The sequence below is a fragment of the Lactuca virosa genome, chromosome 2 (genome assembly GCF_052849685.1).
Source record: "Lactuca virosa cultivar CGN04683 chromosome 2, Lactuca_virosa_CGN04683_v6, whole genome shotgun sequence".
In the NCBI taxonomy this organism is placed as follows: Eukaryota; Viridiplantae; Streptophyta; class Magnoliopsida; order Asterales; family Asteraceae; genus Lactuca; species Lactuca virosa.
Genome location: NC_136427.1, coordinates 39,011,419 through 39,025,422, shown reverse-complemented (window position 1 = coordinate 39,025,422; position 14,004 = coordinate 39,011,419). Strand labels below are relative to the sequence as shown.

Sequence of the window (14,004 nt, the reverse complement as noted above, 5' to 3'; positions counted from 1 at the left end):
TATATATATATATATATATATATTAAAGATGACCATCTCCATGAATAGTGAAGTTGTGTGTTTTTTGTCAAGAGTGGCCCTTGGGTTTTATTTGTTCTTTGGCTGGGTGGTATTTGTTCTTTAATTGTGTTTTGGGTGTTATTTGTTCTTTCTGTTAAATTAGACCCACGTGTTCCCCTTGTGTTATCCCGCTGTCTTATGTTTATCTCCATCCTAGATAGTTGTGCTTTGACTGATGTTTGTTTCTTCATAGGCTTCATTTTCTTTCAGTTTTCGCCCCATCCGTCTTCTCCGTTCCCTTCCTTTTCTTCGCTCCTCTCTTTGCAGGTAACATCTCCGTTTTCTGTTGGCTTTTCTTTTGTTCTTTTGGGTTTGTTTTTGTTTTTCCTCCCGGTGGAGTTTTTTGTTGGCTTTGTGCGTTTTCGCCCGTGCTGCTTTTTGTTGCATTTGCAGTTGGTTATGTATGGTCTACGGAAACGATTTTGTGGTGATGTTGGGCCCTCAGCTGTTGCTGGCGACGGTGGGTCATCATCGGCTGTTTCGGTTGCTCCTGTTGCTCGTCGTCGTCGTGTCCGACCGCCGGGGCGGATGAGGGTCAGGCCTGTTCTTCCTCAATATCTTGACCTGAGGGATTGTGATTGTGTTTGCGAGTTTTGTGGCGCATATTTTTGGCTTTCTGAATGAAAGGTCACACATTGGACTCCTATACTTACAAATCATAACTGGTATAATCGGTTGACCATCCAAGATTTAGATGACTATGAGGTTTTGTTGATTGGAATAAAGGCTAAAATATAGATATTTTTAAGTCTTTTGAGTATATGTTCTAACAGTATCTGATTAAACCACTTCTTCCGCTTTGTCTTTATCTTAGTCTTTATCTTCTCTGAAAGAAAGACACCCTTAATTCACACCACCACCAACAACCTGTACACCTCCTCTGATGACGACCATCACCGTTTATACCACCGACCGTCATTGGTGTTTGTCCACAACTGCGTCCGAGCAACAGCAGTGAAGAAGAAGGGGGTGTTCGGTGGGTTTGCTTCGACGGTGGCTGAACGGTACGTGAACGGGGTTCGATTACTGGGAAGAAAAGGCAATCTTATAGTTTTCATACCATTTCTTAAATATGAGCATTATATCCAAACACAGGAATTGGCAACATAGGCAAGTCCATATTTATATTTTTGTATTGTGTTTCAAAAGAATGAAAGTTTTCGTTTTGGTAAAGGTTGCAAAGCTGTTGGGATGCATTTCATGGTTAGGGGTGGACCAGGTCTTATGGATGCTGGAACTCCGGATGCTCTTGAAGCAGGAAAGCCGGTTGGTGGGTTCAATATTGCTCAAGAAGCAGGGGAATGGACAGCAACCATTTTTCATCTGTATCTTCCTTCTCATGCTTACCTTACATGCAGGTAGATAGATAATGATATGGTTAGAATTACTGGATTATTTGCTGACTGAATCTGAATATGAATGCAGGTTTTTTTCTGCAAGAAAGCATGGGTTGATGGATGCAGCCGTTAGAAGTAGTAAAGGGGATAAGACGGGTGTAATTGTGTTACCAAGTTCTAGAGGAGAGGTTTCCTCCCTTCAATGCTAAACAGGTATACTTTTATAATCAACTTCTCCACTTTCATTGTTTCATTACTCAATACTCATTTTCATATTGTAGTGTCTTTGCCCTTCTTGTGGACATACGATCCAATCGAGGCTAAGGTATATCATGTGAATTACTTTTCTGATTATTCTCTTGGTGTAAATTTTATTTGTCTTTTAGATATACCCTGAACTGATAATTGATGGTAGTTTAGCAATGATCATGGGCTGATTCCAGATTTGCCTGGATAACCAGTCGAAGTGAAGTTTGACCCGAAAGATCAAGAAGTTATTGAGCATTTGAAGGCTAAGGTTGGGTGTGATACAAATGAGCTTCACCCCCTTATTGACCAATTCATTCAAATGACCCTTTGAAGCGAACATTGCACATATATTGCTCCAGATTATAAATGGAGCATCATAATCTTCAGCTGATTGTAGAACTCAAGTGGTGAGCTTTTTTGTGATTCATAATCTTTTGTATGAGCGTTTGATTTCATGGCGAGGGTAACTGGATTCGCCAATCTGTTGTGGATTAGTTCGGATCAATGCCAAAAAAGAACACCAAGACACGGAATTCTATCATCACAGGTTACCAAATAATGGAAAGATGGACAGTAAACTAAATATATCCGAATAGAATTTTGAGGAAGAACGCAGCTACAAAAACTATAGATGTTCAAAACGTGGTATGATAAATTATTGGGTTTCATTTCTTGATTGTATTTATTTGTTTTTCAAAGTTTTGATATGGTTTTTTTTCTTTTCTTTACTCAGGGCTTATGGAATGTAACAAAGCCGACGATTGAACTTATTAGCATACTGTAAACACACACTGATCAACAAATTGATCCTTTTTTGTTTTTTTTGTTTGTTGTGGTGACTTTGCTTTTATCAGATACATGTGTTGTCATTTTATCAAATGTTTTTTGAGTTGGCCAATGTTATACTTAAACAACACTTAATGAGGAAAAACCCATGAAGTATTTGATGAGTGGAATCCGGCTCTCCAGTTCCATCCCATCAACCAAATGATAAACCCATGAAATATATATTAAAAAATTATCCATGACGAAACAATATTACTGCCCCATAACAATACTCAAACTATAAACAAATAGTTGATCAAATAACATTTACAAGAACAAATAACGGAAAAAATTGTCGTATCCGACCCCGCAACGCGGGGGTTCCCCACCTAGTTTGTTATTATTTTCGACTGAACATACTTAACTACATAGTTCTTATTGAATTCCCTGCCATTGCAATTTTAAAATGCGTTTAAGTTACCCGCATCATTATAAGGAACACTCACCAACCAATGTGAGACTAGTTTTCTACTCCCACAAAGAGTGTTAATTCATGACATTTGAACAAAAACTAATACATAAACTCTTGAATTGTTTTACCAAAGTTCATGTTTTGTTATTTAATCCTCAAGTCCCCAATAACCTTGAAGTGAATCCGGGATGTTATGGTTAACAACTTGTTCATCCACTTAAACAAACATTTACCACCACGACTTTTTTATTTAATAAATAAATAAATACACCATTTGTGAATAAATTCTAAACTACTATAATCACTTTGAAGCTAAAAGTATCATGAGTTTGTTGTGGTTCAAAATTTAGCAAATGCATATATTAGCTTTCACCTCTAATCATCATCTATTCTGTGCATTAAATTTTTTGACCTATAAAAATTTAACTTCTTCACCTTCTAAATTTTTGCCTCTGCAAACATCAAAATTATTTTTATTAGTTTATCTATTAAAAAAATTATTTTTCCAAATTACCAAATTTCAAAAAAGGATAAAATGATCATACATACCACTAACTTTGAGATAAGATCACAAGACCAAAGTATGTTGCTACACCAAGAAAAACAAGAGACACGAGTCCCCTGAAAATTATGGATACTATTTTTAGTCAATATTTAGTCAAACATAGCAATTTTCATGAGTGAATATATATAAGAGTAAAATTACCAAATTACCCCCCATCCAACACCATTACAAGGACATGGACAAACTTCTGCAAACTTTTCAGCATCACTAGTGTGAACTTGTCTAGAAATTAAATCCCCATATATATCTGTATAAAAATGTAAATACTTTATTTGTCATTATGAATTTTATAAATCGACAAATCAATCAGAAAAATATAATGTGTACTTAAAATGATTCATGAAAAGGATCTTACCATAAATAGAAAAGACACTGTTCATCACACCTGTAATTTTGTATGAGGAGCAAATTTGTAAAAAGTTAGGATTTAAGTCAACATTGAGAGATAAAGAGGTCAAAGATGGTATTACCAATGAACATTATGATGTATCGAAGAATCCGAACTTTTGTTGTTTCTTGTAAAACCCAAACTATTGCAAGAATGATAATAAATCCTGATGATTATAATTTATAAAGTATAATAAAAACAGCATTAGATGTTACAAATTTTATAAAAATTATTGGAAATAAAGATTTTATAAGGGCGTATTAGTCATACCTATGCAAAGCCCACGAAGTGTCCACTGTAAAAATGATACAAGAGTAACAATAAGTATTTACAATAGTTTTTGTAATTATATTTAGTATATTAATTAGTTAGAAATTAAAAGAAATATTGTTGCTTACATTTTTAGCAACAAAAAGAACGATAATTAAGGCAGCTGCTAAACATCCTGCAGCAATTCTTGCTGCAAGAAGATTTGTTGATGCCAAGATCAAAACCATTCCCCAAAATGATGATCCTAAATCTGTCAAAATACAAAAGAAAATATAAAATTTAAGATATAGATATAGATATAGAGGAAATTTACATCCAGCTGGCAAGATAAACCAATAAACACCACCACGCGTTTGAGTCATTCCACCTTCATCAGCATGAATCTGCATTCCTTCAACCTTCAATTCAAAGAAAAAGTCAACCACATGATAATGTAGGCAATGATTATTAGTTATTTTTTGGTATTGTTTCGTATTTCAAAATTATCAAATACTATCAAGAACTTGTGTAATTTGTTTCCCTTTTGCATATAGGAATTGCTTACATGGCCACATGTAAGTTTGCAAGCAACAGCATGACTAGCTTCATGAAGAAATACAGTGACAAGCTTGAATGGTAAAAGCACCACTGTTCTCCATAGCTACAAGAGGAAATCAAATGATTGGCATAAAAAATAAGAAATTAATAGCATATGATATGATAAAACCATACTATTAAAGAAACGAGTAGAATTTTTCTGCATCTACACACATTCATATTGACTCTGATAGACAAGATCACTGGATCAGACCCAATGGATGTGAAATATAGAAAATCATAAGTACATTAGGATTTCTGTAATCATTTGGAATTCAAATCATCATGTGTTATGTTATGAGATCCATCTCTGAATTTTCTAATCTGTCAAACCTGATATAAATTAAGCAAAAATAGCGAATCCGCATCATGCAAATTCAAAAAAAAATGCGATTCAATCACTCTGATAATCAGCAAAAGGCGTCGAATCGATGAGAGAAGCATAAACTAAATTTGCTTTTACAACAACAAAGAGCCAGAATAGAATAACAAACCGCGAGAATGACGACGACGCAGAAAGCGAGAGTGATGAGGAACACTAATTGATCGTGATTGCAGCAATTTCTGAGCTCCCAATTGGCCATTTTGTTAATAACTACAGAATTCTTACTGATTAACAATGAAGAAAGAGAGTGACGAAATTAGAATATAATATGGTAGTTTCTGCGGGGTTTGGATCTAGAGAAGAGATGGCCATGATCGATGGCGTGAGTCAATGCGTGTCTTCCATACCTCCATTAATAATTTACAGAAATTTTGAGAGAGAGAGAAAGGAAGTGGTGAGTTTGGGTGTGTAGTGTGAAGGACTTGGGGAAGAACAATGTATTTGAGTATTGTTTAATGTTTATGCATTGACTTGATTCAAACCTTTTGTCAGAGTAGAGTGGGTCCAAATACATTGCATAAAGTTTAACAAATATTTACATCGTTTTTAACATTTTATGTACTATTAACCGACAATAACAATTAAATTATAATTTTACAGTAAAGGATAAATAAAAAAAATATGTTTATTATATTGAAATGGTTAAATTTTAGCTTGTATTTTATGTGAATTATAATTTTTGATTATTATGTATTGTTTTTTACTTATAGTAAAAACGTGTTTCGGTTTTTTTATTTTTAAGCAAAATACGATTTACTATAAAAAAAAATCTGCCAGTAATGATGATTTGTATAATTTAATTGTTGTGCTGTCATTTGATTATCAAACAGCTGTATATGTTATTGAAATGAATGAAATTAATAATTCTGGTTATTTTGGGTAAAAGAATATATATAGAAGATAAAATACAAATTCACCCGTTTGTTATTTTTGTATGTATTTAACCTCTTAAAATGGCCCCTTTAAATATTGAGAGTAAAAATAGCATATTGGGAAATGCATTTCCTCTACATTTGGTTTAAACTCTTCCACAATTAAGTAATATATTTTATTTTTAAACAATTAAACAACTTATATTTTACCTTTAATTCTATGTAAGTTGTAATATTTTAAAGAAATATAATTAGTTATAACTTGTAACACTTATTAATGACAACTAAAACGAATATTGTCTTTAAAAAAATGATCAAAGTGATAAAACATTTTGATACTTCCATCTTAAAATAAGATAATTAGATAAAAATCGAAGTTTTATCTAAAAAGTCTTGTGAAAAATATTATTTTAAAGTAACGAAATATTTAAAATGGTCATTTTAACTTCCTCTTTAAAAATTGTCAGCTTACCGTTGCATAAACTTAAGAGTTAAAAAATATTATTTTAAGGTAACCATGTATCTAAAATATTAATTTTAGACCCACTTTAAATTTGTTAAATTCCCTCATTTCTCCTTTGTAATTATAATCATGCAAAAATTCGTGTTTTAACTAATTTGATAGACATTTTTTCAGGTTTAACATCTTTCTGACTGAATGAGCCGAAAAAACTGTTTGATTTGCACAAAAAATTATCTTTCCCGGTAAGATGTCTTTCCTAGAAAGTATCAAAACCATTTATTTATGGCTGAATGGTCATTTTTTATCATTCAGTAGAGTTAGTTGTACAATCAAACAACAATGTTTCTTTCTCAGTCAGTAAACTTTCTCAGACAAAATTTTCCAAAACAACATTTCCCAAACAATTCAGTACAGTCAGTTGTATAATCAAACAACATTGTTTCTTTATCAGTCAGTAAACTTAGTCAGTAAACTTTCTCAGACAAAACTTTCCAAAACAACATTTCCCAAACAATAACTATCGAAAGGACCCTTAAGTCGTCAAAACTTAATGGCATGGTAGAAAATCGTTTTAGTTTTGTTGATTTTATTAATATTTAATAACTACAACAAAGTTACATCATTCAACTCAATATTATCTTATATTTGAAAAAAAAATCCAAATATACAGTCCAAGTATCCAACTATTTTATTTTTTTTGTTGGTTCATTATGAACCCACACACGTCCAATATTTGATACTTTAAAGTTTATGTATAGAATGTCAAAAGGGCTTCTTACTCCCCAAAAAAATCGTCCTACATATTAATCAGAAAGTATAATTAAGAATTGTATAAGTGTTTCTCAATCAAAACCAACTACAAGTTCGGCCATTTTTTTTTTAACTTTATTTATTATATTTTACTGGTGATCTTTATGGTTTTGATTACTTGAAAAAACTAACAATTAAAATTTTAGATAATTGGTTACCTTAAAACAGCTTTAACTTGAATTCAACTACAAAGTTGTAAAACCCCACAACATGAGATAATCCGCAAACAAAACATGAAAACCAACAAAGGATCCGATTTCAGAAAAGAAACTGCATAAAATATTTATAAAAAAAAAAACAAAAATACTTCCAGAATCAGACAATTGAGTAACAAACTTTAATTCTAAAAAACTAATCTTAACATCATCAAACCAAAATGTAATACAAACATATAGATCAAAACAAAGTCCTGAATGAACTCTCTAATCCATCTCTGTAGTACCTGAAAGAAAGCAAGCAAACAAAACCATGAATGAAAGGGCATTTTAGTCATTTAATCAACACTCAACTCAAGACATTTTTACAAACTATGGGGGTGTTCGCAGGTGATTATATGCATATGTTTGTTGTATCAAAATCAGAATCTCAAGCTATAATTTCTTGAAGTTAGTTTTGATGGGGTTACAACTTGAAGGGTATATAAGTAATTTTACCTAATATGTTACTGACGCAACATCTGCTGAAGCTGAAGCACTTGGTTTCTTTGATCAGGTGGGAGCTGATTAACTTGATCAGGTGTCAGACTCATTACCTGCTGAAGTAATGCCTTCTCCATATCTGCAGTTAACTGCACACATGCAAATAAATAAATAACAAATTAAGAAAAAAGAAAAACAAAAAAACAAAAAAAAAATACCGATGGAGGTCGTGGAAGCTGAGTGGCTGAGGTCATATGAGCAGGAAGAAAAGATGACGTGGCAGTGGGTCCCACTGCATTTTCAGGCATCCAATTGGATCCCCTTTCTGGTTGTTGTTGTGAAGGGACTCCCATTTGATTAAAATCCATTCCTACATGTGAACCTCCTCCCTGTCAAAAATTCATAAAAGTTAATAGAAATTTACTTTTTTTTTTTTTAAATCCAATTGAGATTTAAAAAGAATAACAAAATACCTGATATAACCCTTGAGAAAGCTGCTGATTCGGGGGTAAAGCTTGTCCTTGAGAAAAAGGTGGGCCCATGCTAGTAGGGGGTCTTGAACTTGACTACAAATTTCAACAAATAAATGAAAAAAAAAAAAATTACAAACCGTAAATAACTCAAAACACACAAAATTACAAGTTTAGCCTTACATGAAACATGGGTTGTTGTGAATGGTGGAGCTGGGGTCCACCCGGGTGCTGGAAACCTGAAGTGGGTCCCATGTGAGAATAGTTTTGATGAGGGAAAGTTTGCATAGAAGGTGGTCTTGGTTGTGGTGGTAGTGGTGGTTGAAGTGGCGGTTGAAGTGGTAGATGAGACATGTTACTTATATGTAAAGGTTGCTGCAATGGAGTAGATGCAGGAGGTAGTGGTGGTGGTGGTTGGGTAGAATAATGAGATGGATGAGCCGCCATTGGTGCCGCCTGAGGTTTGATCTGAGTTCTGCCATGTTGTGGTGGTTGTAATGGAGGCAATGAAGGGGAAACAGATGATGGTGGTGGTGTTGAGATGGTGGTGTGGTTTTGTTGTGGTGGTTGGTTCTGTAGTGGTGGTGCTGGCGGCTGAACTGGCGGTGGTGCTGGCTGAGGGTGGTGGGTTCCGGTAGGTTGAATGTTGGGTATCTCTTGAGGTGGTTGCAGCATTCCTAGCATTATTTGTGCCTGAAGGTATAAAGGAAGAAGAGAGACAAACATCAGGAATTACATAGAACCCTAATCGTTGATTTATTGAATTTGAATCATAAGAACAAGTACACAAAAGTTATAAGTAAAAGTAAAACCTAGATATTAGATAAGAACAAGACCTGAAAGAGAGCTTTAGTGAGTAAAGGGTTTTGAATCAAGATTTGCCTCGCTTGATCCTGGTTCTGTTCGATCAATGTCTGCATAAGAAAACACAGATAAATCGATTACATCGGTTTGAGCCCCAAAATAAGGTTTTCAAGTTTAGTTTTTCATCTTTTCCCCTAAATCAAAGAAATAAACTACCATATCAAGCTAATCATTTCCCTAATCTGACTAAATATGTTCAAATAAGGATCCCATTTAGTCTAAATTCTTCACATTCACTTAACACCAACAACGACATACATCGAACTTGTTGTAAAATTCGGGAAAGAAAGGAGGAATCGTCAATTTGAAAAGAAAGAAAAAAGACAGAAGAAGAGGGGTTTGTGTTTTTACCTTCATCTGGGACATGATATCGTAGAGTTGATTCTTTGACATTCCGGCGATATTCACCGATAGACCATCACCGGTGGCCTGATTTCCGGCCATTATCACGGTAGTTTGGGGTTCTTTTCCGGGTGATTTTGATTAGGTTATAGCTTTTAGGGCTCTTTCGTAAGAATTGTGAGAAGATGGGGTGGGTCGAAGGTAAAAAGCGACAGGGGAGAGAGAGCAGACGGTGAATTTGTTTGGACGGAGATACAACGATCTTTAGTCGCCACTCGCCAGTCACCAGCCTTCTGGGTCTTTGGGTCTAATGTTCCATTTGAAAACAAAATTTTTGTTATAAAAAAAAAAAAAAAAAAAAAAAAAAAGAGAGAGAAACTAAGTAAACTAACCTTTTTTTTTTTGGATGTTTAAAAAAAACTATTATAATTATTAATCCATATAAATTATAGAATGGGAAATACATAGTAATATTTTGCTCATTCAGATTTTGGCCACAGTAATTTATGGAGGTTGTCAGATTTAGTCCTCGGTCAACGGGTGTTCAATGTAGTGTCTTTTCTATCCACCGCTTTAGGGTTGTGTTTCGTGCGTCACAATTACCCGAAAAGCTAGCTTATTTTTCGAACTTTTTTAAGTTGTCATGTTTGGCAAACCAAAAAGTAGGTTATAAGCTAGCTTTTTAAAAAGCTACTTAAACTAGTTTTTTTGAAGCTTTTTAAAAAAAAATTAAATATACCCCATAATTAATTATAAAAACACATTCTTTTAAATGTCATTTTATGTCATTTGATATTTTTCAGCTAGTTTTATCAAACGTCATCTTTTATCAGCTAATTTTTTATTTAACAGTTAGTTTTTCAGTTATCACCAACCAATCATAGCCTAACTCTCGGCTATCATATATATGTGGTGTCTTCTCTATCCACCACTTTAATTCTCTAATGGTTTTGTTCCAGGTAACATTTGCCTTCTAAAGACTTCTTCCAATTTCCGTCTCTTCTTTATTCACTCAACCTTTACCTGAGCCGGTGATTTCTTTCCTTTCTCACTCCTCGAATGTCGATTTCACGTCTCTTTTTCCGTCGATCATGGCGTTCACCTCCATTCCACCACCGCTAACTTTTTCCAGAATTTTTTGTCGATGATCGCTTCTCTTTCTCTTCTCCAATTTACAAACGGGTGCTGCTGTTGGTGGGTTATACACTCAGTGGAAGCAACCCCAATCGCTTAAGTGAAGATCATCTAGCGATTTCAATTATCAGTATGCTTACCGATTTCAGGGGGTGTTTGGCTTAGCTTTTGAGAGAGCAAAAGTTGCAAAAAGTCAGGTTTACCTGACTTTTCCAAAAAGTTTATTTTCCTTATATCCAAAAGTACCTTTTACAAGATCTGTCGCTTTTACCTAACACTTTTAGTTTTTTTATCTAAAAGATGTTTTAAAAGATAAAACAAACATTCATGGAAACAACGAGAGTACACATTGTGTGTATGTGTTCTTCGATTTCAGTAAGCGGAAAGGTGACTTTTCTTGGTAACATGTTTGGACCGCCTCCACTTCACCGCCAAAATGGAATGCAGCGGTGGTGTGTACGGTAATTCTGACCCCCACTATATTCATTGGTTTAAATAGGATGTCGAAAGACGAATGTGATTTGTACGTTCCATCCATTGAAAGTCAGCAACGTAAGTTAATTGATTTTGATTTGTAATTTAGGTTTTCTTCTGATTCTGATTCTGATTAGGGTTCATTCTCTTTCAGATTGTTAATTTTGACTCCAATTACGATGAACAGTTTTTACCAGACATGGAAATGCAGCAACATAAGTTGACAGCTTTCTGCCTCTGTTTACTCGATTAGGCTCTATCTCTTTCAGATCGTTAATTTGACTCTAATTGCTTGTTTATGTTTCATAAATTAGATTTCATACTTCAATTCTAATTAAGTAGTGGGTATGAAGATAAATCAAAATCAACTAAAAAGACAATTTGGGTTTGTCAGGGTTGTGTAGGAAGCGATTAATAACATTTCTTGAAAGTTGTATTTTCTTGCCCTTGGAATAACTCATTCAAGAAATTTTATGTTTCAAGTGTTAATGGTGATGAACAATGATGGACATTTCATAAAAGCATATAATTCAGAGAGTGATTCAGCTTTATATCATACAGTTTCTGCATCAAAATCACTTAATGACATTGTAGTGAAAGCCAATTCAAGCACAGTAGAATTGGTCTACGGAGAGGAGATTGGTGAACAAGAGGACCATGTAGCCTCTGAACAAAAACGATCAGCAAAGATTCATGATTTTTGTTTTGGACTTTCATATGGTGAGTTCTTATGGATGCTTATACATCAATGTCACATGAATTACATAAACTTCAGGTGATGCATTTTTATGTTAATCTTTATTTTTATATTAATAAAGATTAAAAAATTATTTAGTTTTTATAATTGGATTACACTCCATCTTCTATAACACACGGCTGATTGTTATTCCTTCGGAAGTCCCTTTAGATTCTGATTCTTAACATAAATTGTTGAAGGGTAAAATTGGTATTTTGAAGAAAAAAGAACTTGGAAAATAAATTATAGGAATATTAATCATTTGCAAACTTTTTCTAGGCTGAGGAAGAAATGTTAATGCGTGTGTTTTATGATCTCATGGCGTCTCAAGGTCCGGCTACAAAGATAATATTAAATTTTTAATTAAAAATGGTTAATTTAGATATATAAATCCTTGTTGAAATCGTTGGAATCCTAAGTCACGTAAGACCTTGGAAACCAAGCAATCATAATATGGCAAGTTGGTCATGTTTCCTAATACCAATCTAATAGCAAGTCGGTTGTTAGAATTTATAAATACATGTCTAGATCGAGTTTAGGATCATAAGAAACAGATTGTATTCAATATTGGTTTTGAGTTATTTTCCAATTAATCAAAGAGAACTTTGATTAAACATTATTTGTAATTCTTGTTTTCTATACTTGAATTAGTATCAAAGTGATAGTTTGATTATTTGTATATATTTTGGCAATCGTTTTCTTTTTTACTTTTAGCATTTTTAATATTCTTTTTGCATCAAATCGTTAGATTTATTGTTTTGAATATCTTTACTCGTTTAAGCTATTTTTGTGTAGATTGGTACGAGCAAGATGGTATTTTGGAGCATCGTTAAAGCCACATCGAATTCCTTGCAACCACGATTGAATTCTCGTAGCAAAATCTGGGAGCGAAAAGAAAAACAAAGCGATATAAATTAATTTTTCGGATTTTGACAGCTTTGCGCGACTTTCTTCAAGCGATCACACAGAGGGGCAAACGTTGTCCGATTGAGCTGAAAATTTACAGACGTCTTCCCAACTCGTTGATCTTCAATCTCACCGAAAAGAAATGGATTCGGACTAGTTTTGATATAATTTTCGGCCTTGTGAACAGCTGGACATAATATTGCCAGCATCAAATTTTGGCAGCCCAATAGAGCATATTTATCAGCCCAAATATGAGTTTCCAGGAGCCCATTATCTTTATTAATTCAGCAGCCCATTTTGAGAAGTATGAAGCCCACTTTGAATTTGAAACTCCTTGTCAATTGAACGAAAACATCAAAAAGAGCAGTAGGGCATCTCATTCGCATTTGGCCGGCAGTAAGGAGGAGGAGGATACGGCGCAAGTAGAGAGTTCACTCTCTCTTTTGTGTTAACTCCTCGTTTCTTTTTCTTATTTTTGGAACATTTCATTTATGATTTTACAATCATAATTTGTTGATGAGTTATTTATCTTTTTAATTAGATAAGGTTAGTTTGATTTTTGTATTAATACTTGGACTATGGACGGAGTTTTGAAGCAATAAGAAGTAACGATTTCAAGAAGCTTTGTCATCTTTGATTCATAATCGGTATTGGTATAATTTTTATCATTTTATTATTATTATTATTTTGTCTAGTTAGTTTTTATTTTCAATATTGGGCGAATCTATGGAACAATTAATTGATTAGGAATAGTTTTGTGTCGTTTTGATGGTATGCTATGAAAATATTTTCTAGTAAAACATCTATTTATGTTCATATGTCTTTAATCATGAGGTTTAGATATGCGAATGTTTAATTAGTTGGTTAATTTCTTGATTACGTAATAGATCCTCAAAGAGCGACAAATAGTTCTTGTGATTGATTTCCTTTCACACAATCATTAAATTATTTTCTCCAACTTGATAGTGAAAAGATTTTGACTCCTCTAAAATTTGGTGACTTTTAAATCTTAATGCTAGTTAATTTTCATTAATTACATGCTTCATGGAAATTGTGACTTTAAAAAGAAAATGTATTATGAGCTTCTCAAACTATTGTATTAACTAAGAAAAGTCTAGGTGATCTTAAGCTTCTTAGATTGCTATAGCCAAATGAGGGCTTTGAGATCAAATTACCTTCCTGTTGAACAAGGTGATCAACATGGCGGGAGAAGAAGCAATTCCAGGCG

At 33.6% G+C, this 14,004-nt stretch overlaps 2 protein-coding genes and 2 long non-coding RNA genes across 19 annotated transcripts; 2 read left to right on the top strand and 2 right to left on the bottom strand.

Moving 5' to 3' along the window:
• The first annotated feature begins 220 nt into the window (after positions 1-220).
• LOC145159041 (uncharacterized) lies at positions 221-2,544 on the top strand. Of its 9 annotated transcripts, none has more exons than XR_013737462.1 (7): positions 221-594; positions 875-1,170; positions 1,235-1,418; positions 1,486-1,610; positions 1,679-1,722; positions 1,818-2,291; positions 2,380-2,544. It is a non-coding gene; the product is annotated as an uncharacterized LOC145159041 (long non-coding RNA). The 9 variants fall into 9 exon arrangements; XR_013737461.1 differs by having other exon boundaries at positions 221-687; XR_013737457.1 differs by having other exon boundaries at positions 221-725.
• A 458-nt stretch (positions 2,545-3,002) lies between these two features.
• LOC145159039 (uncharacterized) lies at positions 3,003-5,538 on the bottom strand. Of its 7 annotated transcripts, none has more exons than XM_079077937.1 (10): positions 5,177-5,538; positions 4,651-4,746; positions 4,453-4,504; positions 4,235-4,356; positions 4,107-4,131; positions 3,919-4,002; positions 3,804-3,833; positions 3,598-3,695; positions 3,433-3,504; positions 3,003-3,335 (listed from the first exon to the last, which is right to left on the bottom strand). In XM_079077937.1, exons 1-10 carry the CDS (start codon positions 5,264-5,266, stop codon positions 3,315-3,317), a joined length of 690 nt encoding a protein of 229 aa, XP_078934063.1. In that variant the 5' UTR covers positions 5,267-5,538; the 3' UTR covers positions 3,003-3,314. The 7 variants fall into 7 exon arrangements, with proteins under 7 accessions (XP_078934063.1, XP_078934064.1, XP_078934065.1 ...); XM_079077938.1 differs by having other exon boundaries at positions 4,456-4,504; XM_079077939.1 differs by having other exon boundaries at positions 4,474-4,504.
• A 1,930-nt stretch (positions 5,539-7,468) lies between these two features.
• Positions 7,469-9,829, bottom strand: ESP1 (hydroxyproline-rich glycoprotein family protein). The gene is made up of 7 exons (XM_079077932.1): positions 9,536-9,829; positions 9,157-9,234; positions 8,504-9,013; positions 8,324-8,416; positions 8,069-8,239; positions 7,866-7,999; positions 7,469-7,654 (listed from the first exon to the last, which is right to left on the bottom strand). The coding sequence occupies exons 1-6, from the start codon at positions 9,626-9,628 to the stop codon at positions 7,874-7,876; spliced, it is 1,071 nt and encodes a 356-aa protein (XP_078934058.1). The 5' UTR covers positions 9,629-9,829; the 3' UTR covers positions 7,469-7,654; positions 7,866-7,873.
• Positions 9,830-11,012: 1,183 nt separating this feature from the next.
• Positions 11,013-13,397, top strand: LOC145156304 (uncharacterized). Of its 2 annotated transcripts, none has more exons than XR_013736601.1 (2): positions 11,013-11,212; positions 11,696-13,397. It is a non-coding gene; the product is annotated as an uncharacterized LOC145156304 (long non-coding RNA). The 2 variants fall into 2 exon arrangements; XR_013736600.1 differs by having other exon boundaries at positions 11,289-13,397.
• The last annotated feature ends 607 nt before the right edge of the window (positions 13,398-14,004 follow it).

Excerpts from the sequence above, each read along its gene's own strand:
- ESP1 (XM_079077932.1), bottom strand. The coding sequence starts at position 9,628 with ATGGCCGGAAATCAGGCCACCGGTGATGGTCTATCGGTGAATATCGCC. Across the intron at positions 8,240-8,323 it reads TTTCTCAAGGGTTATATCAG|GGAGGAGGTTCACATGTAGG; the intron begins GTATTTTGTTAT and ends AATTTTTGACAG. Across the intron at positions 8,000-8,068 it reads AGCTTCCACGACCTCCATCG|TTAACTGCAGATATGGAGAA; the intron begins GTATTTTTTTTT and ends GCATGTGTGCAG.
- LOC145159039 (XM_079077933.1), bottom strand. The coding sequence starts at position 5,266 with ATGGCCAATTGGGAGCTCAGAAATTGCTGCAATCACGATCAATTAGTG. Across the intron at positions 4,132-4,234 it reads TTCTTTTTGTTGCTAAAAAT|TGGACACTTCGTGGGCTTTG; the intron begins GTAAGCAACAAT and ends TCATTTTTACAG. Across the intron at positions 4,003-4,106 it reads ACTTCGTGGGCTTTGCATAG|GATTTATTATCATTCTTGCA; the intron begins GTATGACTAATA and ends TATAATCATCAG.